Below are 27663 nucleotides of genomic sequence, written 5' to 3'. Positions count from 1 at the left end.
GGCGAACGTGCTGGTGCTAGCCCGCGGCCCTTCCCGCCCTGCGCTGATCGTCCCCTGAAGGCAGCCTTTCGCACGAATGAATCCGTGCGCGGACTCTCGGAACATTGGTCGCTCTGGCCCCTCAGCTCATCGTGCAGATACAAGTCTCCCGAGTCCGAAAATCACGTGCTGCCTGCCGCATCTGCAGCCAGAGATCGCCTGGCCGCAGGCCCTCTGCGCCTCCAGGGCGGGCACCGGGACGAGCCCACGAGCGCGGAATAGCCCGCGCGCAGCCTGACGCCCCGCCGGCACGCCAGCTCCCGTGCAGCTCCTAGCCCGAGCCCTGCTAGCCCCAGAATCCTGCTGGAGGCGGGGTCCGGCCTCCTGAGGAACTACGGCTCCCATGAGGCGTTGCGCCCGCGCAGGCGCGGGGGGAGTCGCCGCGACGGGACCTGATTGGCTGGCCAACGCGGAGCGGGGAGCTCTGATTGGCTGAGGGCTCTGAGGCGACAGATTCCGGAAAGGGGGAGAGCAGCCAATATGGCGGCAGAGCGAGGCGCCGGGCAGCAACAGTCGCAGGAGATGATGGAGGGTGAGCGGCTCCTGCGGGCGACGGGCGGCAGGGGTCCGGGGGGATTACGGCGAGTTGGCACGGCCCCTCACCCAAGAGGAGCTCGACGTAAAGGGCACCGCCGCGGAGCCCTGACAGCTGCCCGCCAGGCTAGACGCAGAGGGGACATTCGGACCCGGGGAGCCCTGGCCCGAGGGCGGCAGCGGCCCGAGGACCTTAGCCGAGAGGAGCGAGCTGCGCGAGCCCGGTCCGGGGGTGGGAGCCGGCGGGGACCGGCGGCGGTGGGAGCCCGGCCCCGAACCTCGGAGATTGACAGGCCGGACGCGGTCCTCCGTCGGCTCAGGCGCGGGGACCTGCCGGGAGTGCGCGGTTGGTTCTCGTGGCTGGGGCGGACCAGGGTCCTGTCTAGGAAGTGAACGGGTTGTGCGGGGAGGACGAGGAGCTCCAGAGACTGAGTTGTACAAGGCAATGCCTGTTTCCCAGATGATCGTAGTCACGAAAAGACTAAATTCAACTTTCTTGCTCCTCTGCCACTCTGTGGGAATGGTACTTGACAGTTACGTGTGTCTGTGCCTTATACATACGCATGTGTTTGTACTCGGTTACGTGTATTCTTTATTCTTACATGCGTAGACTTGTGCATCCGCACACTTGTTCTCAGTCAGAGAACCAATCGTTTCTTGGAGTGCTTCAATGCTCTTGATTCTCCAGAAAAGCAGTCACTGCCTCCTGTGAAAAGTGCTAGGGAAGTGGGTCACAGAAATAGGAGGGAGGGTGCAGAAGGAAGGACTGGCATGTTTGGGAGTGGTGAAGGCTGCTTTGAGCTGGACCTTGAAGAATCCTTAGACTGGAGTAGGAAGAGTTGGGTTGGGAGGAATCAAATATTATTCCAGCCAGAGGAATCCCTGTCAAATAAGAAGTGGGATGGAGGAGAGTTTGAGCCAGAATGACCACCATACCTGATGTAGGTGGGGGTGGCCAATGAGGCTGGCCAGGGAAGATCACACCAAAGTTCCTGGACTTTGGATATCCTTGAATCTTTTTAAGGAAGGGATGCCTTTTCTGTATCCTTCTTCCCCCCACTCCCCCAGCCACTCCTTCTCCCACTTCAGCTGTTTTCATTTCTTGGTAAAGGGCAAATACAAAAGTCAGACTTTTCACTGTTCTACTCCCACGTGTGTCATTACAAGCCCTGACACTTCTACTGCTTTAGTAGTTCCAAATCCTCAACACCTCCTCTGTTCTTACTGCCAATGCCTTAACTGAGACCTTCATTTTCTCAGGGCAATTGTATTGCCAGCCCATTGTACCAGCCAGAGCTGCACAGTCACTTTCTTTGCTGATCCTCTGTCCCACACTTTACACTCTCTGTTGCCTTCAGGATAGAGTCACAGGTGGCACACTGGCTGCCCCTCCTCTCTCCTGGGAGGTGTGCAGAACCTGCTCTCCCTGACCCTGGACCACAGAGTGGCTAGCAGTCACTTATTTGTTAAATTCTCCTGCATGTCATACACATGTAACTGCTCTTGTGACTTTTCTAATTTAATATTGATAGCAGCACTGAGGTATGGGTACTCTGCTAGCTTCCCTGTAGATGAGGATACTGAGACTTGGAAAAGAAAATGGTTTGCCAAAGCTATGTCTCTAGGAGCAAGCTTTGCAAACTCAGGGAGAGCCATTGATATTCCAGAAATTTTTGGAATCACGGATCAGATTCCCACACAATGGAGAATAGATTAAACCGAGCAAGACAAGCCATAGAGAGACTAATTAGGGAGGCAGGGCAGGATCCCAGGCCCCAGGCAAGAAGTGGTTGAGCCAAGGCAGGTGCCAGGTCAGAGAAAAAGGAATGGATGTAATTTTTAGAAGGGCTTGTTTTATCCACTAGTTCTTTCCTGGGTATGGTTTGTATTTCCTGCAGAGCTGAGCAAAGATGAAATGGAACTTCACCTCAGAGAACACACCCCTCTATAGAGTAAGCCATAATCAGAACACTTTCTGTGTGATTGATAATTCCATATAATTTGTTGGTGTCTTAGACCTTCCAGACAGGCTTCCAAGAGAGGTCATGGAAAATGTTATGAAAAGGAATAATTATCTAACAACCTTGCTAGAAAATTTTTACTAGCCCGCCACATTTAGTCATTGCCTTTTTCATTAACTCAAAAAATATTTTTTTACCAGCCTTTAAAACCCTTGAGTTGGTAACTCTCTGTCCAGTGACACTTAACTTCGGTGACCTTCGCTGGAGTGTAGCGGTATGGGTGCATTCTTATTTTTCATTAAAGCTCCTCCCTGCCCACAGTCTGGTTTGAGTTAGTCTTGATTTCTTTCAGGATGTGGTTCTGTGCACTGATTTTCTTGACCAAATGGATAGTGGAATGTGGGTGAGATGTGTGGCCAGAGGGGTCACAATGTTCCCCTGTGGTTTGTATCTAGGCCCAAGTGAGAGCTGCCCAGGATGCACTTCACCATGTGGCTGTTAACACCTGTGAGCACAGAGGGGTCTGGGGCTTTCTGAACACATGGCAACTCTTCACAAGACCCTGAGGGAAAGAGTATTATATTATTCGCCCAAGTGTCCAGGTGACCTTCTCGCTCTGCCTCCAGTTCTCCCTGCCACTGCGTGCCTCAGATGGTGCTGAGACACAAATCATCACCAACAGAACTCAATCACTATTTCTGAGTGAGGTCTTGCTGACTGACAACTGAGTGTTAGCCTATTAACATTCCTCATGGGCATGTAGAGTGGACTGAATTCTCACTGATACACCTGGGTTCAGTTGACAGGCGGGTGGAATCTGAAGAATCGGGTGATGAGGAAGGAAAGAAGCGCAGCAGCGGCCTTGTGGCAGACCTCAGCGAGCAGAGCCTGAAGGACAGAGCGGAGCGTGGCGAGGAGGACCCAGAAGGTACTGGGTGCAGCCAAGAACCCTAAGCTTACCGTGACGGCAAGTGTGTCTGTGTGGATGACAGCTGTGTGGCACGTGTGTCCTGCTCAGGCGGTATCTTGCCAGTCCTGAGAAGGAGTGCTCTGCTCCTCAGGTCCGCAGTGGGCTGGGGCAGGTGGGCATGCTGTTGGGAGCAGTCTGCCCTGGGGTGCTTCCTTAGCGAGCTAACTCACCTGTGGTACATGCAGGAAGAATGTAGCTCTGACTGCACTCATGGCAGTGCGTCCTGTGGCACAGAACCAGAGGATTCAGAACCAAGGTTTGAAGTAGACACAATGGCTGACCTATCACAGTAACAGTAGCACTCAGTTCGTTGCAAAGTCATTTCTGACCCTGCTTCCTCATGTCCCCAGGCCTGGGAGTCAGGTAGGTGGTGGTTAGGATGGTCACCTCCGTAGAACCAGCCACATGGCTCCTGAGCAGTCCACACCCTCCCAGCTGTGGCGCTCACCTTTCTGCTGGTTTGCTTAGAAAATGAGCCTGCGTTAGAGAGAATGAGAGAGACCACATGAACACTGAGAGGTGTCTGAGACAGATGATTAAGTTTAAAAAGGCGAGTTTCTGAACAGTATATATGTCAAAGTCATATTTTCAGTTTAAAAATATGAATATGTAGTTTTTCCTACTTAAAAAAGAAAACGCATCCGTGTTGCTGAGGGTCTCTGGATGATGTGACTTCAGCCTTCTGTGTCTCCAGACTCGTAGGCAATGTATAGATTTTTAGGTGTTCATAATCACACATTACCCTTGTATATATAAATAAGTTTATAAAAACAAAGCTGATTTTTAAAATAGGATTGTGCTCTCTGTGCCAGCAAGATGATTGGTAACTATGGCAACTGAATTTTAAGGCAAAAGGAGATTACCACAAAAATACCCATCACATTTAGTTTGAAACTTCAGAATCTGTTCTACAAGTGACGTGGGTGGATAAAGCCATGGGCACGGATGTCATCATCTGACTCAGTCACGAAGGGCTCTGGCATGTGCTCGTGCCAGCAGTCTGTGGGGGACTTGGAAGTTGTAACAACTGGGTCCTGGACTTCTCTGCTCCCAAGTTAGTGATGTCATCTTGGTGGATCATGGTAACAAGGCTCTAATTTGGGGTAGATGAGAAGAGTAAGACACCCCTCGCTTGCCCAGAGGGCACATTGCTGGTGGGTGGGCCAGCTGGATGGGAGCCCAGTTTATCTAAACCTCAGGCTCCTTCCTCTAGAAGACTAGATGATTCTCCATTCTCTGGGAATATGTGTTTGGAGTCTTTTTAGAGAAACTGGGACTCACTCCTCCCTGTACTTTTTTAAATCTTAAGTTCAACTGCACAAACTCGAACATATCAACCTTTACCTTTTATTTATTTTCTCTAACTTATATTTTTGTGTCAAGGGGTTTGTTTTGTTTCTGCAGTACTGGGATTGAACCTAGAGCTTCACACATGTTAGGCAAGCACTCTACCACTGAGCCACACCTCCACACACACTTTTTTTCAGACAGTGTCTCACTAAGTTGCTCAAGCTGACCTCAAACATGCGGTCCTCCTGTCATAGCCTCCCAAGTACCTGTGATTATAAGTCTGTGCTGTGGCTCCTGGCATTCCCTTACCCGTTTTTTATGGTAATCATGATAAATTGAGAAGAATGGCAGGTAACTGCTCTCAGTTCCGCTGAGAGTGGTGGGGGCAGTGTGTACTCCCTTGACTATAGACCACAAGTCCTATGAAGTTTGGAGCAGCCGCTGTTCCCACCTGCTGGCCCAGCACCACTGTCTGTGGTGTCTTCTTTAGTCTCCCAGTATCCTGGTTGGACACCAAATGGCCTGGGCACCCCAGCTTGATTGCAGTGCTTCTCATCCCACAACTTTCTGAGCTCAGGGAGAGTGAGCTAATGCTATCTTTTGTGGAAGGTTTGGGTTGATCTCTTGGCAGTTCTCAGTTCTTTTTATTTAATTCTTAGATTAGTGAGTATTCTGTAAGATTGAGTAAATATAGTAAATGACTTTTTTTTCTATCAGCTGGCCACTGTTGATCATTATAGAAGAGACATCATGAAAAAGCAAATCAGTGTCGGGCCACTGCTGCTTTGTTTTAAGCTGGTCCTGTGCCCAGTGCTCCTCTCCAAGGCTCCAGTCCAGGTGCACGTTAACTGGCATGCAGGCTCCTTATCCTCTGGGGAGCCAGCCATGGACATGAGGTCCAGGGCTGTGTCAGCCAGCTCCATTGCAGAGGCAAGTGCACAGAAGAGTGAGCCCAGATAGACTTGAAAAGGTGATGACCTGTTTACAGGAACTATGGGGGTGAAAGCCTGGTCATCCCAGCAACTCAGGAGGCTGAGGCAGGAGGATCATTAAGTCCAAGGTCAGCCTAGGTATCTTAGCCAGAGCCTGTTTCAAAATGAAAAGAGCTGAGGATGACTCAGTGGGGAAGCACATGAATGGCATGCTCAACATCCTGTAAGTAGCCTCTAAAACCACAAAAAGTTTAAAAATTAGTAAGAGCCTCTGGGCATAGAATTCAGAATCCAGACTGCTTCTCCACTATAAAACAAACAGCCTGTTTTCTTCCAGCCAAAAGTTTCAAGGTAAAAAAGGGATTTAACAGAAATGCATGCAGTCACACAATGTGTAACTTTATTTGGATTCTATTTCAAGTAAACTGGGGGAAGAAATTATAAGACAATTGGGAAAATGTGAGCAATGATTGGACATTTTATAATATGGAAGAAAAACTATTGCTCTTCAAGTGTGGGGTTTTTTGTTTCTTTGTTTTTGTTTGGGGCGATTCCAAGGATGAAACCCGGGCCTTGAGCATGCTTAAGGGGTGTGTATTGCCTGTGTGTGCTCACGTGTGTCTGTGTGTGTCTTAGTGCCTGGCTTGGAGGAGCCCAGCTCTGGGGTAGATAGTCCTTGTGAAATCTTGAGTGAGCTTCTCTGCTGGAATTAGTTCACCGTCTTCCAGTTGAGAAGGTGTTTAAATTATTCATTGAGGCTCCTTAGTCCTGCTCTTAGCTGTGCCTCATTTTGTTTGCTCTTTGCAGAGAAGAGCATTCATAGATGCAGGACTATCTTCTAAGCACTAAAAGGCTCATCCTGGAACACATGACACACCCAGCATGGTTTGTATTCAGATGGCCTGATTTACTGCCACAGACAAGAGGGAAGGAATGCACAGGAGGGCAGGCAGCTACCAGCGAGCACTCTGAGGTTTCCAGGAAGGTTCTGAGTCTGCATCCCCAGCAGAGACTGGGCTCTCCATGGCTCGGGCAGCTCCTTCTTCCGCCAGTACCTTCAGGCTGCATTTCCTTTCTTGGGAAGTTTGGAGGCACTGATGGAAGTTTGGAGACCTTTGCCAGAAGCTGGATTCAGGAAACTCAGGATGCTTGAAACATCAATCTTTACCCTTGGTGTCCTCTGCATTTCAGTTAGGTGCATGAGCCAGATGTCTCAGACCCTGGACAGAATAGCAGCTCTTCACTGACTCAGGGCCACTGCCTCTCGTAAACAGTTCTAAATGAGCTCTTTCCTTCTCCTTTTCTTTAGAGGAACATGAGCTGGCTGTGGATATGGAAACCATTAGCCTGGACCGAGATGCAGAGGTAATGCAGCCTACTCGACCCAGCCTCAGGGGGGGCATGACAGATCACCCTGACTGTCAGGTTATTTTTTATGAAGGTGACAAATTAGTAAGTGATTTCCCTAAAGAGGTCACCTAAGCCTCCCTTAGTTGTGTCAATTTTCTGTATTCTTGCTTTGTTTAACACCAGTGATTGAGTCTCATTTCTGTTTACCCACTGAGGACTATGGCCAATGAAATCCTTTTTGACTTGTGAATCACATGAGCACAATGACTACTTTGTCAGTGGTGGGACCCTCACATCCCCAACGGCCAACTGTTAAGGGATTGAGTAGCCTGGGGTCTTCTCTTCACCCCACAGCTGCTCATTGATGCTGACATTAAGAAGTGCATCTTCTTGGAGCCGGAGCTGTGCTTTGTGCTCAAGGGAGCTGGGAGTAGCCCAGAGAAAACTGCCACATGCCAATCATTTGGAGGGTCAGTCTCATGTAAAACTAATATGAACAATAGCTAAACCAAGAGCATCAGCGTGACAGCTCACCCCACATCACCATCACCTGTCAGTCACAAACCCAATCTGGGTCTCTCACACTCACTCTCACCTCATCCACCCGACAGCCCCCCTTGGCAGCTCCTATTCCAGGAACCAGGTCACCAGGCTTCTGCTGTAGCTGAGCTAGATTTTGTCTGTTTCAGGATGTTGATCTGAATCACTATCGCATTGGAAAAATTGAAGGCTTCGAGGTGCTGAAGAAGGTGAAGGTGAGGAGGTTCTGTCCTTGTTCCCATCCTGTGGAAGGCACAGACCTGTGTCTGGACCTTTCACGCACCTCCCTGTGTTCTGAACGTAGCCAGCATTTTGCAGTAGTGCAGGAACTGAGAGGTGGTCTGGGCTTAGGCCTGCCTTGGTTCTGAGCCTCTTTCAGAGGGGCGCTTGCCTAAGTCTACAGTCCTTGACCTCTGCAGTCAAATTTGCTTCTCAAGGACTAGGGTACAGCCCAGGTGGTAGAATGCTTGCCTAGCATGCACAAGACCCTGGGTTCATCCCGCATCACACACAAAAAACATGTCTGCTTCTCAGAATGGAACCTCCAAAGGCTCATTCTGCCAGAACACGGCTTGTGTTCCAGCCCCAGACCTTTCCTCCCTCCCCAAGTAGGCCTACTTGGTGTGGGGCCTGCACAGCCTCCTCCCTTCGGCCTCTGCTTATCCCCAGGTGGGGCAGGACAATTCCAGCTTCATGCCTCTGCCCACCTGCCTCTGGAAGGACCTCACTTTTCTAGGAAACAGTGAGGAAAGTAGACCGTGTCTTCTGACTAGGAAGGCTGGCTCTGCAACCCGCCCAGTGCCTGTGTCAGTTGTCCTCTTCCTGTCTCCAGACTCTGTGCCTTCGTCAGAATTTAATTAAATGCATTGAGAACCTGGAAGAACTGCAGAGTCTTCGTGAGTTGGATCTGTATGACAACCAGATCAAGAAGATCGAGAACCTGGAGGCACTGACACAGTTGGAGTGAGTGGGAAGACCCAGAGGAGTTGGGACTGGTGGGGGAGATAACTGGATAAGGGGCAGCCAGCCTTCCTAGAACCAACACCCTCTGGAGGCCACCTCTGACACAGGGTCCTTCCCTGCACCTGGCTCCCAGTTTTTTGCCTGCTGTGTCCAGGGCTCCCAGTGGGCACGGCAGCTCCTATGTGCCATCCCCTTGCTAGTCGGTCTTAACTAGAAAACTGGCATGGGACTCTGGCCAGGCTCCAGGGATGAAGGCAAAATCAGGAAGATGAGAACTTAAATAAAAAATGTCCTTTTGCCCTTTGAACCCTCTTTTAAAATAAAGAATTCACTGTCCTTTCTAATTAAAGGAATCAGGTCCTGATAAGTAACTTTTCCTGAACTTCTGCAAACCCTCTGTTGCTTGTTGATCTTTGTTTGTTGTTAATTCAGCAGTTCTTAGGTTCATTCTGTGTGCAGCACCTGGTGCTTGTCCTCCCCTGGACCCAGTTGTGAATGGAACCTGGTTTCTGCCCCACACACGGCCCTAGGAGACAGTGTCAGGTGCCTGGGCTGCTCTAGTGCACTCCAGGTCCTGGCAGCCTCACCACTGTGTGACAGACCATCAGGACTGTGGTCAGACCCTGTGTCCACAGTGGTGATGCCACCTCTGAGCTAGTTAAATTCTAACTCATGCATTCTGCTTTCATTTTTATTTTTTAAAATAATGTTTTGCTTATTCCCAGGATTCTAGATATTTCTTTTAATCTACTAAGAAACATTGAAGGGATTGACAAATTGACACGGCTGAAAAAACTCTTCTTGGTCAACAATAAAATCAATAAAATTGAGAATATAAGCAACTTACACCAACTGCAGATGCTGGAGCTGGGGTCTAACCGCATCCGGGTAGGTGCAGACAGTGCCTGCGGGTGTCCTGGGGAGCCACCGGGTCTGCCTGGGCCACCAGGGAGCACACCAGAGGTGCACTTGGCTGGGTTTCTCTCACAGTGTTGTGGTTCTTCAGAAAAAGGAAAATTATTATTATTATTATTATTTAAATTGCTAACTAAAAGTCTATATTAATCAGAATACGTGGGGCTGGGGATGTGGCTCAAGTGGTAGCGCGCTCGCCTGGCATGCGTGTGGCCAGGGTTCAATCCTCAGCACAACATACAAAAACAAAGATGTTGTGTCCGCCAAAAACTAAAAAATTAATATTTTTTTAAGAATTTTTAAATGTTTATCAGAATACATGCCCATACTAAGTGGTCTGCCATGTCTTCAGTGCATAGATTTTGGGGGCCCTAATTCACACCGTTCCCAGCTGGCGTTTGCCACAGCCAGCCAGCCAGCCTGGAAACCTCGCTTCTGAACTTGTTCCCTGCTTATGGTTTTCTCTAGGGAGCCTCCAAGATAAAGGTTCCCCAAACACAGCTAGGTGGCCCCTTCAGGGATCTGCCATCTGATAAGCAAGTGGCATTTTGCAGAGAACAGTGTACTGGGCTGGTGCTTCTCCTGGACTGGGTCTCCTGGCAAGATCCAATCTGCTCTTCTCCAGGATCCATTTGACCTTGAAGACAAGGTGCAAAATGGAAAGTGAGGCTTTGAAAAGCAAAGGTGGTATTCCATAGAACCAGGATCAAGTCCTTTACCAGCTGACTGAGTCCTGTGAAGAATCCCCAGCATCTGAGGGAGCGCAAACCTGAGAGGTCACATGTGGATTGATACTGGGGCATGAATCTGCCCAACAGAAAGAAAGGAGGGTCCCCCTGGGCAGGAATGAGAACCATTCAAGCCCATAGCAATGGAGGAGTGTTTGGTAGTAAAGCCGTGGAATGAAGATAGCCAGCCCCCAGGACCCTCATGGATATTTCAGGATCTGGAGATCTGGAGGCCTGAGTCAGAGCTGCTAGCATCTCACTCTTGGAGACCTAGGCTCAGGGGAGTGAGTGCACTTTGACACGTACAAGATAAGATGAATAGGCCAGCCCAGGCCAGGGAACTGGAGGGACACAAGAAAGCCGCTCCATGAGTTTCAAACTGTGTCCCTGGAACCCCAGAGATCTGAAAACCCTCTTGGGTTTGGGAGTCAGGCCAAGAGACAGGGCCTTGGACCCCACCCCATCGTTTTCCTGTTTTTTATTATATATTTCCCAGTGAGATTTCATTGGAAAATTCGCAGAGCAGATGAGAGGCTGGCCCAGTGTCATTGCTGAAGTCCAGGTTGCCTTGCCTCCTGGTCTAGGGCCTCACTGTCCCACATAGTCCCCGGCACAGTGCTGACTGCCCTTCTGTCCTCTTCACAGGCAATCGAAAATATCGACACATTAACCAACCTGGAGAGTTTGTTTTTGGGGAAAAACAAAATCACTAAACTTCAGAACCTGGATGCACTTACCAACCTGACCGTCCTCAGTATGCAGGTACTGGTACCCCCAGCTTCCTGGCAGGGCCTGAGCCACAGCTCCACCCAGCATCCACAGACCACATACTCTCATATGTGTGCCCAACTAACAGTTTGGTTTTTAATAAATATTAAAAATTTCAGGCTGGCCTAGTGGTAGGGTATTTGCCTAGCATGTGTGAGGCACTGGGTTTGACCCTCAGCACCACATAAAAAATAAATAAAGTTATTAATTTTTTTTTCTTTTTTGTGGCAATGAGGGTAGAACCCAGGGTCTGAAACATGTTAGGCAAGTATTCTACTGCTAAGCCACGGTCCCAGCCCCCAAACCCCCACTTCCCCTAGACAGGTTCTCACTGACTTATTCAGTCTGGCTAAAACTTGGGATCCTCCTGCCTCAGCTCCCAGGTAGCTGGGAATATGCGCAACCATACCCTGCTAAAATTTCTTTCTTTAAAGATCATGTTCTTTTTTTTTCCTATTAGCAGTTAGATAATGAGGTAGTTTTCATTTACAGGTCAGAAGAAAGAGCTTGCCTGCTCCCAGAGGGTCCAGGCCCTGTTGATAGCAGCAGATGGGCAGCAATCAACACTCAAGTGTGCCGGGCCTCAGATGACCAGTTGGGGTTTTGTTTTGGGGGTTTGTTTGTTTGTTTGGCTTTTGTCAGAAGCAAATTTGTGAAATGAGACTCTTGAAGGGAGTTGTGACTGGATGCTCTAGGGACAGCCTGGCATGGCAGGTCCCACTGACCACCAGTGATGTACACACAAAACCACTCTGATCCTTTGTAAAGCAGATGTTTTGCAGAGTGAAAACAAGTTCTTCGGGTCTAACTTTTAAAAGAAATGATAATTTATTTCAAAATATTCAGTGATTTTGATATTTTAAAGTTGTTAAATTTAATTCAAGTAAATCTTCCTAAGTACATCTAAAAAGAGTTCCTAATGTAAGAAACTGAATTTCCATGCATGAATTTTAGTGTTGTTTAACAGACTTGGTCCTCTTTCCAATCTGCACAAGCTCCATTCTAGCACATTTTAAATGAAATACCCTATTAGGATTCTTCAGAATAATAAGGAGCTCCACTTCCTAAAACCCTTTATCTCTCACTCTCTGCACTGCTCCTTGCTCTTGTGACTCTGGCTCTCCCCTCACAGAGCAACCGGCTGACAAAGATCGAGGGCCTGCAGAGCCTGGTGAACCTGCGGGAGCTGTACCTCAGCCACAATGGCATCGAGGTCATCGAGGGCCTGGAGAACAACGTAAGCACCCACCGATCTGTCTGGGGCGGAGTGGGGGGTGCCTGTGGGCAGGCAGCTGGCAGCCTGCATACCCTGCCTTCAGGACTGGTCTCAGGTAGACGCTCTGCCCGAGTGCATTGAAGGGCCCATGCGCTACACCATGGCCATGTGGGGGATTTCAGGAGGCCTTTGCTGGCATGTCCACCACGCAGTTTAGGCACAAATGGGAATGCTGGCGTCAGCAGCCCTCCTTCCCTCCTCCCTCCTGGCCACTGAACTCACTGCCCCATGCCTGCTGCCTCAGCCCCTCCTCAAGCTGCAGGGGTCTCTTGGGGCCACAGGGCGAGGGGCTGTCAGCTGCTCTCAGGAAGCTGCTCCTTTCCACCTCTCCACTGCCCCTGCTGCTTCTCACCAGTCTGCTCCTACTCCCCGATCCACCCTGCTCTCCCCTCATCCTCTAGACCCTTCTGCAGCTGCCTTCAGCTCATCCTGCTGCTGCTCAGTGCAGAAGTCAAGACAAATAAAATACTTTTTCTCACTCAATCTTACTGTATTTTTTTCCCCCTGTTTTGTTTAATTGCCAGCAAATGTAACCAGAAGGGTCACTTTTGTACTGTCAAGGTAGTGTTTCAGTCTCATCTCAGGCTCCTTTGGCTTTTGTCTCAGCCAGGGCCTGGATGCCATTATTACTGTTATAGAAGGAAAAAGATGTTTCTAATTTCAGTTCACCAATATCTAAAAAAAAAAAAAAAAAATTGGAAAAGTTGGACTATACCTGTGGGAAGTTTGGTCACCTTCCTTCAGTTTTGCACTCAAGAGTTTATAAAACTGGTGTGCAGGCCAGGTGTTCGCTTCTGCAGTGCAGGATGAGCAGGAGTGGGAGCGTTCCTGGTGGTGGGACGGGGTTCTAGCTGTAGCCAGGGGATTGCAGGAAACAAGTACACAAGCAGCCCCAACAAGGAGCCTGTGCCAGCAGTCCCACTGCCGCGCAAGATGGGACCTGTTCAGCAAGCAGGAGAGAAGCAGGAGTGCAGAGTCTTACCTTGGCCAAACACCAGACCCTCCCTGGGCCTCTGAAACAAAACAGAAGGGAAAAAACAGTGGCATTACAGATGGCTACGTTGTTAAGACAGTCACTGTGATCGATGTGCAGTGTCTTCACTGGAAAGTTCTCAACAGAAAACGTGTTCACCTGATTTTCTTCTGAGTTTGATCTCTTGGTTGAGGGGAGATCTGTCCTCTGGAAGGACATAAGGAAGGATGTGCCTTTTTCCCAGATGGCAGATGTGCTGTCACAGATCCCCCCACCTCCGTGTCCTGTGCCCTGGACTTTTCTCTGCACTGGTCTGGCTCATGCTGGCACCAGCCTTGGCCCATGTATTACTTGGCACCACAAAATGCCATGACCTCTGTGTGTGTGCACTTACCTGTTACTTTTTCCCCCCCTTTGGTACCAGGAATTGAACCCAGAGGCACTTTACCACTGAATCACATCCCCAGTCCTTTTTATATTTTATTTAGAGAGATGGTTTCACTAAATTGCTGAGGCTGGCTTTCAACTTACAATCCTCCTGCCTCGGCTTCCTCAGTCACTGGGATGACAGGCATAGGCCACCGCTCCTGGCTTTACTGGTTTGCTTTTGATGAGCTTTCAAAACATTGTCCAGCTCCTAAAACACATGAAAGTCTTTGAGTCGTGCAACTGAATCCCTGAGTTCAGTGTTCAGGGGCCAGTTCTGAGAGCCAGCACCCAGTGCTCTGTCCGAGTGCCAGGTCTTCCTGCTTTACGAGGCCTAGGTTGACCATGCAAGTTTCAGACACACAGGGTACCCCCACAGGGCAGGCAGAGTGCTGGGACGAGCTGCTGGCAGCGGGCAGCTCCTAAGACCCTTTTTGCTCTGAAGCTCCCTGAACTCCTGCCCTGTGCACTCAGTGCTCAGTACTCTGATCAGACATAGTTGGGTCAGCAAGAAGAGAGAAGTAGAAGGAGCCACCGTGGCTATGCCCACACCAGTCCCACTCGAGGCACAGCATGGTAACCATGTGGCTTGCTGCAGGGTGGCAACTCTCACACCCATGCACTTCTGTGACTCTGCTGGTGCTCTCAGCACCAGCTGGTGGGATGCTAGGTGTGCAGGCCAGGGAGGCAACCCTGGGACCTCAAGGAGTGCCAAGGCCACAGCTGCCAGCCCAGCACTTGCAAGCACTTGTGGGGTTTTATATTTTATTAAGATGTTTCTTAACTTTCCCTTAAAACCCAGGAGAATTTGCTGGGCATGGTGGCGCATGCCTATAATCCCAGCAGCTCAGGAGGCTAAGGCAAGAGGATCATGAGTTCAAAGTCAGCCTCAGCAAACGCCAAATGATGAGCAACTCAGTGAGAACCTATCTCTATGTAAAATACAAGATAGGGCTGGGGATGTGGCTCAGTGGCTGAATGTTCCAAGTTCAATCCCTGGTACCCCCCCCCAAAAAAAAAAAAAAAAAAAAAACCACACAGGAGAATTTGGAATTAGAATACCAGGAATACAGTAGAAAATGGAAGACAAGGACCCTCAGGGGCCCTGAAGGGCAAAGAGGAGGGGAGGGACTGCTGTCCAGGCGTTTGGCCAGTATGAGTGATGGCCTTCATTTAGAAAAACTTACTGGGTGGCTTTTAAGTACACTGTGTTGAGCAGTGTGACAGACTTCACTTTCACCATGAGATTGTGGTTTGTGAAACCTTGAAGCTCTGTGAACTTTAAAACAGTCACCCAGGCTTAGCTGATATGTTAGAAGTGCCTCACACACATCTGTAGAACAGAGCCCAAAACACCAGGCTGTGTCCTCCTGCACAAACTGTCTGTGTCAGTGCTCAGCCTGCCCAGATGCTGTCCTCTGTGGCTGAATGTCACAGCCCTCCAGCTTCCAATCCCGTCATCCCTGAGTCCCAGCAGGGTGCAGCTCCAGCCTTTGCTCAGCACCGAGCTTCCTGGCTTGCTCCTGGTCACTTCACCCCAGGTGGAAGGGCCTCTGTTAAGAAGACAGGTGTAGCCCAGAGTGCCTCCTCCCACCTCTGCTGTGTGCCTGGCCAGCTTCTTGCCTCACCGGGCCCCAGGCTCTTTTCTAGTGAGAGGTGTTTCATTTGCAAGAATGGAACACTGAATACTTGTTGGCACAGTTGTCACCCTTCTTCAGAGCCCAGGGTCTAAGTCTCACTGGGGCCCTCAGTAGACCTGGGGCTTGGGAACTGAATAGCCAGCTTCAAATGCCAGGCAGGGCTCTGTGGGCAGCACTGAAGCCAGAGCCTGGCTGGGAAGGGCTGCAGGCAGGGGGCAGGCTACCTCCTCTGGTCAGCATGGGAGCTAACTGACACCCTGCAGCCCTGAACTCTGTACTTCCCACTGTACGTGGTCACAGGGTCACTGAGCAGTGGTAATCCAGGAAGAATCTTATTTTCTTATTTTAGAACAAACTTACGATGTTGGACATTGCATCAAATAGAATCAAGAAGATTGAAAATATCAGCCATCTAACAGAGCTGCAAGAATTCTGGGTAAGTTATATTCTAGGGTTGGTGGTCCTTAGCTGAGTGGGTCCTATTGAGTGAAATGTGCTAGAGGTCGTGAGAAGCCCTGAGGTGTCTATGGCCTTGCTCCTCAGTGCAAGTCACAGACCAGTTGCACCCCCAGAACTGGGAAGCAGTCCCACCACCCCCGTCTCCCAAGTGCAGAATCTGCACCTTAACAAAACCCCAGGTGGTTGTTGTGCACGTGCACATGGGAGAAGCCCTGTTGTATGTACGGTTAAGCCTAGAATTGTCCACTGACTGAGAGGCTTCCGGATCCCAGTGGAGGGGCGGATGCATTTAGTGCAGACACAGCCCAGCACAGTGGAAGGAGTGTCAGGTGGGTTGGCCACCCTGGGATTTGCTGTGTTCATCAGTAGTAGTGGTGTGGCTGTGGCTGCAGTGTGGCAGAGCCCGTGGGAGGAAATCAGGATAAGAGGTCTTTTGCAGCTGGGCGTGGTGGCACATGCCTATAATCCCAGCAGCTCAGGAGGCTGAGGCAGGAGGATCATGAGTTCCAAAGTCAGCCTCTGCAACAGCAAGGCACTAAACAACTCAATGAGACCCTGTCTCTAAATAAAATACAAAATAGGGCTGAGGATGTGGCTTAGTTGTCAAGTACCCCTAAGTTCAATCCCCGGTACCGCCCCTCCCTAAAAAAAAAGGAGGTTTTTCCATCCTCTGAAGGGGCTGCGAAGTGACTGCAGCATTGAAGTCCTTGGTGTTGGGATTCCATAGGAGTTCTCCCAAGTTTTGCCCCTCCCCTCACGTTGTCCCCTGCAGGAGGCATGGCACATAGCACCTGAAGTGCTGTGGACTGATGTCCTGGGATGCAAGGTCTGTGTGAATGCTTCTGTCTACCACACACTGTTGACTGCAGTGTTTTCCTCTTCCCATCTTGAAAGATCGTCCAAGTTACCCCAGAACACAAGTAGCCACTATGAAAATGCCCCTTGCCCCTATTAAGAGACTGAGTCTTGGGTGGTGTCAGAACGTGGTACAGAGCATATCTGGAAGAGCGGAAACAGTGGCGGGTGGTGAGAGTGCCCAGGCTGAGGGAGTCCATTACCAGGTGAGTCTGTGTGCCTGCAGCTCACCCCACAGAAAGGTGTGGCTGCCAGTAGGCTGACAAGAGCAGCCCAGAGAACCACACAGAGGAGCCAGACAGGAATGAGGAGCCCAGAGAAGGGACTGGGCATTGGTAGGAAATGGTACCGAAACAGATTTCTAAAACATGATTCTTTCGAGTGTCCTGCCAGTGGGCAGGATGTGGGCTGAGGCACAGCCAGGAGCCAGGGGCGTCCCAGCTCAGGGAAGCAGGTCAGTTGGTACTTGATCACTGGGGCCAGACAGTACCTGACCCTGGAGCAGAAAGTAACCCTGTTTCTGAGACCACAGAAAAAGGCCATGAACAAAGCCAGAGTCCATTCAGGGCTCTGAGTGTCCCCTGCTCCCCGTCTCCTCTCACAGTGGCAGCCTGCCTATGAATAAGGTGGTTGGCCTATTTTGCAGATGAGGAATTAGATCCAAGAAGGGAAACTGCTGACTCTGAACTCTCAAACTAGGTTCCCTGCCCACATCACATGTGAGCTGCATTTGGTCCATAGGAGGAAATAGGGAGCCAGTCCTAAGAAAGGTTTAATGACCCAGAGACGGTAACTAGTGGCTATGCACTTGTCAGCCTTGACTGACAGAAGAGCGTGCAGTCTTCCTGCTGTAGCTGGTGGGTACTATCTCCTCTCCCAGAGCCAGCAGCCTTCACTGCCTTGCTTCGGAGGTCTGCTGCCAGGTACACGCACATGCAGGGTGTGGGGTCTAGCGCAGTTCCCTCCAGACCCTGCATCTGTCTAGGACCAGTATTTCCAGATTTCCAGGGACTCTGTCTCTACCCATCTGCTTTCTTTTTTTTTTTTTTTTTTTAACTGCTGGGCATCAAACCCTGGGCTTATGCATGCCAGGCAAGCACTGTACCACTAGCCCCACCCCAGCCCTACCCATCCGCTCTGACCTTGTGTCCTTATGATTTACCCGTTGCTCCCTGCAGACAGTGTATAATCAGGCTTGCTCTTTTGTCCAGGCTGGCACGGCCAACTCTATAGACTACTTCCATCTAATGCAATTGCATTTACTGTGTTTCCTGCCATTTTGGTATTTGCTTTTTATTGTCTCATTTATTCTTTGTTCCTTTTCTCTTTTCTTAGATTCTTTTAGAATGAAAATATTTGTTTTATTTTATCTCTATTATTGGTGTATTTGATATACCTTTTTTGGATTTTTGTTGTTATTGTTGTTTTATTGATTGATCTAAGATGCAAAGTATATTTTTAATTTACCACATTCTTTGTACAGATTATATTGTGCTACTGCACATATAATGGAAGGCCCTTACAAAAGTATACTCTGTTCTTCCCTCCAGTAGCTATGTTGTCATACATTTCATTTTTAAATATCTTATAAGCTTCATGATCTATTGTTATATTAGTTATCCTTTAATTAAAACACGAAAACTAACTTATTTTGCTATTTCTGGCATTCTTCTTTCTTTTTTGTAGATCTGAGTTTCCACTGGGTATTTTCCTTCTACCTGAAGAATTTTAATATTCTTCATTATTAATCTGCTATAAAGCAACTCCTCAGTTTGATTTGTCTTCAGAATCTCTACTTGGCCTTCCCTCTTGAAGGCTGATGTTATGGGTGCGCATGGTTTTCTTTTCCTGTTCCATGGTCCTCTGGTTTGCCTTGTTTCCAGTGAGAGATCTCTGATGGTTCTTATTTGTGTAACTTGTCTGTTGTCTCCTGACTGCTTTTTTAATGTTCTTTTAATCAATTTTTATTTTATTTTGTTTTTGTTTTTACAACTCTAATACGAAGTGCCGTAGAGTAGTTTATTTTCTTTGATGTGTGAGAGTTCATTGAGCTTTTTAGATCTGTGAATTTATAGGTTGCATCAAATATGGAAAATGCCTGGGAATCATCCTCTGAAGTCTGGCCAGCCCCCTGCCCCCAGCGTCTTCCCCATGGGCCTTTTGGCCGTCAGCTCCTGGAGGCCCGTACCCGCCCCCCCATCTCGCCCCTGCTGTGCCTCCACTTACTGTCTCCGTCACTGTTCCTCATGATCATTCTTATCGTCTCCAAGGTCTGCGTCTCTTCTGCAATGGCCAGGTGGCTGCTGAGCCAGGGAGTGGGTTTTTATACCAGATGTTGTATTTCCCGACCCTAAGAAGAGCTGGTTGTTTTCAGAATCGGCTTCCCTTCTCCTCAGTCAGGTGCTATGCCACCCTATTACGTGTGATGTTCTGGGAGGGTGCTGAACTGTGAGGTGTCTGGATTTGAAGGACACTGACTGTTCATCTGGCAGGAAGTGGAGCGACTGCTGGACCTACTGAGGCTTCTCTAGGCTCCCAGGGCAAGTCTGCACAGTCCTCTTCTGGGACCAACCCACCTCTGTTCCCACGCCGTTGCCCCCTGGTGTTGCTAGTGCACGTTCTGGGTGGACACACACGTCCCTGCCCGTGTTTGCTCTGGTAACTGTTCAGCTCCCTCTACCTGGTGTCCCTACTGTGTGTGGCTTAGCTTCAGTCCAGGGTGCAAGAGGACAGACACAGTGGGCTTCCTGGAGCTCTTTTCCCTGCACAGCTCACACCTCCCTGGAAACTCCAGCCACCTCTGCCTCCCTGGTCACTGTCTCACCTCAGCATGACCCCAGGCCTGTCTGGGCCCTCCTCACAGTCCAGAAAGCTCCTCAGACAGAGGCTTACGCATCTGCTGCCTTCCTCAGAGTCACTGTCCTGCATCGCCTGAGGTCCAGTGTGTAGAAGTAGCTGCTTCCTGTGTCCTGTGTCCTGCTGGCGCATGACAGAAGGCAGGCCCAGCGCAGGGCCTTCACATGTCTTAAGGCAGATGCCCTCTCTATCTACTTTTTGTTTGTGTCTGTGCGGTCTTCATGAGGGTGAGGGGATTTATCTGCTTTTGTCTTTTTTTAATTGTTAAAAACAGTACATAACAAGAGGTATCATCTTAACCATCTTCAGGTGTCCCATCTCATGACACTAAAAATAGTTATACTGTGCAGCCATCAGCTCCTCCCTCTCACAGAACCAAGGCTCTGTCCCCCCTGGGCACTGGCACGTGTGTCTGTGGAGTGCACTCTTCTGGGCCATCCTGCTCCCTGGGTCTCACCAGCACCCAGTAGTGCTGGGGGCAGAGCTGGCTGAACTAGAGGAGTGGACTTCGGAAGGGAAGGTGGGCAGTCAGGTGGAGGCCACTGTGAATAACACTGGACACCACACTTACCGTCATCCCATGCATGGGATCCCCTGCGACTCAGCAGCCTGACCGAAGCAAGAAGATGGCACATTTGAGACCAGCCTCAGCAATTTAGTGAGGCCCCGTCTCAAAAAGGGGTGAGGAGACTGGTAGAGCACCCTGCGCTCCGTCCCATGTGGCAGAAATGCCCACACTGAGCCAGTGGTTCCACATGGGGACCTCCCAGCAGAGTGAGAGGTACAGATAGAGGCTCACGCGCTAGAGCATGTAACCGCAGTCACATTGCTTACAGCAGAGTGCATCTGAGAAAAGTGTGGCCAGCGGCCTTGTCGTTGTTCAGGCATCACAGAGTGATTTAACCGTGATGGCTGAGACATGAGTGCCAAGTCCTATGACACTTGCCACAGACGTAGTCTGAAGTCGCCTGGACCGTCCGTGTGCCCTGTGGCTACTGTGAGTCACCTTGCGGTGTAAATCGCTTAGCTGTGTTTTCTTCTGGTAGAAGTGTGTCTGTTGATTGTAAACGTGAAAAGGTCAGATTGTGAGAAAGTAGAGAAGAAGCCCCTGGAGGACTGTTTTACGTAGTGCCCTGAGATCGTTTTCCCCTGAAGATGTCATAGAGATCTCCTACCAAGTTCAGAAAGCCAAGAGTGAAGAAAGAAAACATAGACATACCTGATTTTATAAAAATGCAGAATATCTTGCTGGTTAAAAAAGCACACCTGCTCTCTGAAAGGTCTGTCATTCTCTATGGTGTACAAGGTCTGTAAGCGCCATGAGAACACAGCCCACAGGAGCTAAGAGTACAGGGGAAGGCAGGTGTGGGCTCCCAGCATGGGCATCTCGCCTCTGCCTCACAGGACAAGCTGGCCCAAAGGGACGGCACAGGCTCCCTGGTCACTCCCTCAGGGGAGTGCCTGTCTCTTTCCTCCAGCAAGAGAAGCGGTCGTCACCCTGACCAAACGCAGGAGCAGGGCAGTAGGAATCCAGGCTGTCTACGGCAAGGGTCTGTGGAACCAGCTCCCTGCCTCCGGGTATGCAGGCCCTGCATGCTTTGGCCCTGTGACCAGCTCAGGCCGGATGGTTGTGGTGTGACAGGATCATGCTCAACAGAACAGATTTTAGGAATTTATCCTAGAACTGCCACTTTGCCTTGCGCCCTCCGGTGGAGGCAGACAGGGCAGCAGCAGTGTGCCACTTGAGCTTCAGCTCTCATGACACAGCTCTTCAGATCAGCCCCCATGGCCTGAGCTCTGGGTTTTGGAAATCTAGATTCCCCAAAGCTGGTGACACACTAGTCCCATGAAAAGGTCTGTGAAAAGAGGTTCCTCAAGCAGGGGAGCAGGAAGCCTGCCTGCCACACCCCTCTGCAGGAGACCTTGACATGGAGCTGGGCTGCTTCGCCCTCCCACAGGGTCAGCTCTCTGGAAGCCACAGGACTACAGACTGGAGAAGAGAGAGCTCGGGGTGAGCCAGTGTCACTCCCTCTGGCCTAGAACCTTTCCAAGCAGAGCAGGCCCTTCTGCCAGCAGAGGTCAGCTATGACATGAGGAGATGTGATGCGGGCATGGTGGAGGGTGCTGCACAGAGTGGAGCCTCCCGAAGCCCATGTGGATGCCCTCTCCATCTGTGGCTGAGAGCAGGGCAGCACGGATTTCAGACCAACGACCAGAGAGCTATCCTGGCTGCCCTGAACTGGGCTCCTCCTGCCTCTGCCTCCCAAGGAGCTGGAATATTGGCATGTGCCACTGCACCTGGCTTCAGTAGATAACATGTGATCAGTCTGTTCTTGAAATGCTTGCTTCATTAACTTCTGGGAAATAGATCGATAGATATGGATAATAGATGATTAATGGGTAGATGGATGGTAGATAGATGATGGATAGAGATAGATGATGGTGAATAGATGAGATGATAGGTGATAGGCCAACTTGGCTCTGCTGACACCTTAGTCACACCTTGGTGGTCTTTGCTGGTTCCTCCTGGATTTTTTGCACCCACAGATCAAGGGAGTGCTCCAGGGCTGAGTCCTCAGCATTCTTCTCTTCCCCTGGTAGGCCTGTTCAGTCTCACAGATGTACGTGGCATTGCTGTGCACCTGGAAGCATCTCTGGACAGCCAACTGCCACCCAAGCAAGATGTCCAAGCTTGGGCTCATGAGTCTCTCTCTCCCTGTCTCCTCTATGTGGCTCATCTCAGTGGGCAGCATCTCTGTCCTTCCAGCTCTTTGGGCCCCAAACCTTGGATTTCTCCTGTACTTTCCCCTTCTCTTACATGCCACATCCAATCCAGCATCTTGCCTCTGCCTCCAGAATGTGTCTAGAATTCCACGTCCTCCTTCTGCTGCAGATGCCTGGCCTAGGCCACCAGCATCCCTTCCCTGAGCCATTTCAGGGGCCTCCTGACTTGCAGCCCTGTGTGTCCCCCCACATAAGATGGATCCTTCTTAAACAAGAAGTTCCAAGCGCTTCCCTTTCACTTCAGAACAAAAGCCAAGCCCTGCAAAGCCCTCAAGATCGGCCCCTTCCCTGCCCCCACTGGCCTCTCTCTGTCCTCTCCCTGACCCCTGTGTCATCTGCTCAGTGCTGAATCCCAGCACAGAGCAGAGCCTCCCACATGGTAGGCACCTCTGCAGATATGGCAGTTCTGTGAGCCAGTGTGAGAGATGTCGTGCCCGGCTGTTGAGGCTGCAGGCCCAGTGGCATGTGCCACTGCACCTGGCTTCAGTAGATAACGTGTGATCCAGTGCCATGCCCACCAGCACATCTGCAACACTGAGACTCGGAAGCCCTACAGGGGACCTACCTCACGGCCCTGGAGTGTAAGCCTGGCCAGCAGGGCCTTCCCCTCAGGGCCCTGTCCATTCCAGCTGTGCCCAAGTCTCATCAAGCTTCTCAAGGCGGGTCCTCTTGACCTCCTACCCGCCTGGTTCTGCCTGCCAACCTCCAGGAGCATCCTGCTCTCCCTCCACCATCGGGTGGCAGGCCCTGAGACGTGGCATGTCTGAAGAGTGACTCGCATTGGGCAGGACAGATATGGGGTCAGACTCAGGGCTTGGTGCTGCACCAACTCCTTGTTCTGGACTCTGCTGGGCTCTTCTCTTGGTGCCCCTTCTCCAGGGAGCCTGTGTCAGCATTGCCAGCACACCATGGCCGGGGCCTGGCTGCTTCCCCCACACCTGCCCTTCCCAGACGTCCCTCATGTCTCGTTAGCTTCACAGGTGCTCAAGCTCTTACCAAGATAGCTTTGTTGTCCTTGCATGTCCTTTGGACAGTGTGGGCCACTTGTGCATTGGTCACTTAAGTCTTGTCCTGAGGGCTTGTTTGAGAAGTGAGAGTTCTTCCTGCTACAGGCAGCCCCTCCAATGGACCTTGGCAGAGTGTCTCTTTCCCCTGGTGTGGCGGCATGGAAACAGCAGGGGTGGGCCTTGGGAACCAATGTGAGGTGGTTCTGGGAGCCTGGGAGCCGTGCAGTTGGGTGGAGCAGCCTTGCCTGCTGCGTCAGCCTTGGGAACAGCTGTGGAGAACTGATCTGTCAGAGAAGGACCAGGCCTGTGTCAGCACCTGCCTGCAGGAGAGAAGTTTTGAGGCAGCACTCTGCACTGCTGCCCTGAGGCCAGACCACAGGGGATATGGCCCCAGTGCCCAGGTGAACAGGTATCTTGCACTGGAACCTGCTGCTGAGAGGTGGACAGGGGACAGAGGGGATGCCCACACCGACTCCCGCCCTCTCCTGAGGGAGGACTTGGTGCCTGGCACCCCTTCCAAGGTCCTGAGGGCTATTCTCCCATGTGTCCCCAGATGAATGACAACCTCCTGGAGAGCTGGAGTGACCTCGAGGAGCTGAAGGGCGCCCACAGCCTGGAGACCGTGTACCTGGAGCGCAACCCCCTGCAGAAGGACCCGCAGTACCGGCGGAAGGTCATGCTGGCCCTGCCCTCCGTGCGGCAGATCGATGCCACGTTCGTCAGGTTCTGAGTCACCCTGCTCCTCACCTGGTCCCTCTCCTCGGAAGAATGTCCCAGCCACGGTTTTCTAATCCACCTGTTGCTCCTGAAGGCGTCACTACACCAACAGTCACAACCCAATGGCAATAAAAAGGCCCTGGTGGTGGCCGCGTGTCTGATGCTGCGCACCTGGAGACGCCAGTGCCATTAAATCCCGCCACAAGGTCCCGAGAGGGAGCGCACACCTTCTTGCGCTCACACAGCTCCACCTCGTGGTGCAGCTTGGGGTCTGAGGGTGCCCTGAGGATGTCCGTGCTGCCCTGCCCTGGTGGGTGCAGGGCATCCTGATAGAGGGCTCACGCAGCCCTGGCCTGCAGCAGCCATGACCACACCTCTTTCAGATCAGTCCATGCCAATTTTGAAAAAATCATAGATATTAAAAACAAAACAGGTGTGGACAGGAGGCGGTCCAGCCCTGCATGCCCCTCAGTGCTCTCTGGCCTGGAGCCACTGTTGCACAGCATGCCCTGGCAGCCTGCGCACATGCTCCTCGCCACCTGTGGGAGGAGTGGAGGTGTGCAGAGGCGCCCCCCAGAGGCAGGCTTTCAGCAGAGCATGAGCTCTTCTCCAAAGGGCCAGACTCCTGACCTGCTCGTTTGGCCTCCATTCCTACTCGCTATTGCCTTGGCTTCTTTAAATATGAAATTGACATCAACAGACCTAAATTTAATGCTTGGAGGGCATTGTCCCCCTCAGGGCCCCTCGTTTCCCCTGAAAGACATGGTCAACAGAAGTACCTTTTTCTCCCAGACTCTAGAGCTGCACTGTCCAGTGTGGGGCCACTCACTGCCACCTGTGGCTTTCTCAGTTCAAATTCATTAAAAAATGAATTAACAATTAGCTCCTCGTTTGCACTCACACACCCCGGGTGCTCAGCAGCCACATGTTTCTGGGGGCAGCCTGTTTCCGTCATCACAGAAGACCTGGGCAGTGCTGCTCTAGGTTCTGCCCAGCATCACGGGGTAGGCTTCCTGGGAGCTGGGGAGAGTGAGCTGGCGCATCCGAGCTGACTCCCTGATCAGCTGCCAAGGAGGCTGCAGACGTCAGAATGGTTGGCCTGGAACTGAATGTCCGTTTCCTGGTTCTGATCCTCACCAAAATAAAGTGTATGACCTGAATCTGTGAAGCATCTTCCTATTGAAGCAAACTCGGAAAGGAAAGCGGGCAAGGCAGGGTGTGCCCCAGAGAGAGCCTTTGCCCCACGACCCTGGAGTTCTGCCCACAGCCAAGCGCTCGTATCTGAGGACAGGAGAGATGTTTCTAGACACAGACTGAGATTGAGATGGGGTGCCCCAGAGGCAGAATGGCAAGCACGAGGCCAGCAGAGACGTAGTGTAAAGAACCACAGTCTGATGTGGACAGGCAGCTTTTGCAAATGCTGAGAATCTTGAGGAGACACAAAGTGTGCACCACAGAAGCAGTCATGACCCGAGGCATGGGCTGGAGCTCTTCACTTGGGGCAGAAAGAGTGGCCACAGAAATCCAGGTTGTGCAGCCTGTCCTCCTAGCAGGGAGGGGAGAGGCAGTCATTTGTAAATGAGCTTAAAATAACCCCCAGTTAGGCTGGGGGGGGCGGTGCCTGGAGTCCCAACTGCTAGGGACATTGAGATGGGAGGACAGCTCCAGCTCTGGAGTTATAGGCCTGCTTGCAACCCAGCAAGACCCCATCTTCAAAAGAAGCAACCCTAGCGGGGCACGGGAGCCTTTGGTGTCCACTGCTCAGGAGACAGAGAAGGGTTGCGAGTACAAGGCTAGCCTGGCAATTTAGTGAGACCTTGGTGCAAAGCAGAAAGTGAAAGGAGCTGGGATGCGGCTCAGTGGTAGAGCTCTCTGGGTTCAATCACCAGTACCAAGAAGCAAAGTTCTGGAAACCTCTATAGGGCAGGAGTGTGTTCTGAAACACCAGCTCCAACAGGCAGCCCATGGGGGACTCCCTGGGGGAGCAGTAGAGGACCAAAGGGGCAGCCACACCTTGCCCCATGCAGGAGAGTCCCCTGAGGAAGAGGCCCTAGCTACTCCAGCCATCTGGTTCTTACTGTGCTTGCTTGTTTGTTTCCAGGTTGGGGTGGAACAGAGGGCCTTGCATATACTAGGCAAGTGCTCTTCACGGAGCTGTAGCCCAGTCCTGGCCCCAGGTGCTTCATCAGATGGTTTTTAAAATATACCACAATGTTGAAAGGATGAGAAGTGCATTAAATTCTGCACAGTCCTAATCAAAATACCACTTAATTTTTTTAGGCATCATTAAAGTCTAAAATGAACATGGAAGAGAAAATCCCACAATATGGTTTAGTTGCTTAGGGAAAGAGCATGAGAGACTGTACCCTTCCAGCCACAAACCCTTCATGCAGATGGTGGGAAGCCAGAGCTGCGCAGCCTGAGATGCCCGGGACCTGGGAGAGGCCTGGGTTGGGACTTGTCGGGAAGAGCAGGTGGTGTCCAGGATGGAACTGGAGCCCCGCCCGAACTCCCCCAGGGAGACACCCCTCTCACCCCAGAACACAGCATGCAACAGACTCCTGTAGAAAGGGGGCGCATGGGGACCCTGGGCAGCAGGGGGCCGATGCCGCCACAGGGAAGGGACGTCTGTGTAGGTTCAGTTTTGACATCCTCGATGCCTCATTACACTCTGAGTATAAACACCTGGTCTCATTTTGTCGATGTCTGCATTCTGTTAAAAAGTCACAAGGTACCTAATCAAAGGGGTGCCAGGTATGTCCATCACATCGGAAGTCCTCACCTGGCCCAGTCAGTGAGTTCTCCGCCCTGCTCCACAGCATTGTGCTGGCACCTGCTGCACTCCAGTGACTCCCAGGGCACCTGTCCAAAGCCCTGACTTCCCCAAGGCACGCTATCTCTCAGAACCATTCATCAAGATAATGTTGTTCATGTCAGACGTCCTGCATGGCTGCCTTATCATTCCTTGTAAACCATGCTCTGTGCTGGACACTCCAGGGCAGGGCTTGTGAATCGGCTGCAGTCGTGATGTGTGCACAGCCTGGATAAGTGCTCCCATGCCAGCTGTGGCCACCACTCTGTGTCAACCTCACTTCTGTCTTAAACTCACCTCCCTCCCTGTCTCTGGCTACAGAGCAGACAGCCCTGTGTGGGGGGAGCCTGCTGACACACTGTTGTGTACGGGTAAAGCTGGCAACATCTGCAGCACCACATTTTCTGTGATTGTGTCCTTCGGCAGTGCCACCGGACACACAGTGAGTGAGCAGTGCAGGTCCCTGCTGGGGTCTGCATCCTCTACTCCACACGGCTGCCGTGGTCTTCTTGGCTTGGGGTTGTTCTCGACTTCAGACAGAGGGTCCTGGCTCACTGCCGGCCTCCATCCGTGAGGTGCTCTCTTGTCTGCCTCCAGCGAGGCCCTTCTCTGGCGGACCTTTACCCTTCAGCCCCTCTGGAGAGACCTGTCTGCATCTTCAGCAGCCTTCTCCGTCCCGGGCAGACAGAGGGAGCCAGCTCCTGCACCTCTGCCACCCCCTCTCCCGCCATCCCATCCAGCCAGGGCTCCAGTCCTTCTGGGCAGCCTCACAGACTGTGGCACGCCCTCACCTGCCTCTCCATTGGAATGCCAGCTGCCTTCTGTGTTTGAGGACTTCCTTCTGTCTGGGTCCCAGCCCAGGCAGAGC

General features: G+C 51.2%; 1 protein-coding gene across 2 annotated transcripts; it reads left to right on the top strand.

Annotated features, from left to right (window-relative positions):
• The first annotated feature begins 357 nt into the window (after positions 1–357).
• Positions 358–25143, top strand: Ppp1r7 (protein phosphatase 1 regulatory subunit 7). 2 transcript variants are annotated; one of them, XM_076865704.1, is made up of 10 exons: positions 358–571; positions 3334–3462; positions 7036–7091; positions 7766–7831; positions 8449–8579; positions 9305–9467; positions 10868–10984; positions 12123–12227; positions 15655–15741; positions 23820–25143. In XM_076865704.1, the coding sequence occupies exons 1-10, from the start codon at positions 520–522 to the stop codon at positions 23994–23996; spliced, it is 1083 nt and encodes a 360-aa protein (XP_076721819.1). In that variant the 5' UTR covers positions 358–519; the 3' UTR covers positions 23997–25143. The 2 variants fall into 2 exon arrangements, with proteins under 2 accessions (XP_076721819.1, XP_076721818.1); XM_076865703.1 differs by lacking the exon at positions 358–571 and adding an exon at positions 2995–3136.
• The last annotated feature ends 2520 nt before the right edge of the window (positions 25144–27663 follow it).

This window comes from Callospermophilus lateralis, chromosome 9, assembly GCF_048772815.1.
Source record: "Callospermophilus lateralis isolate mCalLat2 chromosome 9, mCalLat2.hap1, whole genome shotgun sequence".
In the NCBI taxonomy this organism is placed as follows: Eukaryota; Metazoa; Chordata; class Mammalia; order Rodentia; family Sciuridae; genus Callospermophilus; species Callospermophilus lateralis.
This window is presented reverse-complemented; position numbering and strand designations above follow the sequence as displayed.

Excerpts from the sequence above, each read along its gene's own strand:
- Ppp1r7 (XM_076865703.1), top strand. The coding sequence starts at position 3,076 with ATGGCAACTCTTCACAAGACCCTGAGGGAAAGAGTATTATATTATTCG. Across the intron at positions 8,580-9,304 it reads GAGGCACTGACACAGTTGGA|GATTCTAGATATTTCTTTTA; the intron begins GTGAGTGGGAAG and ends GCTTATTCCCAG. Across the intron at positions 15,742-23,819 it reads CAGAGCTGCAAGAATTCTGG|ATGAATGACAACCTCCTGGA; the intron begins GTAAGTTATATT and ends ATGTGTCCCCAG.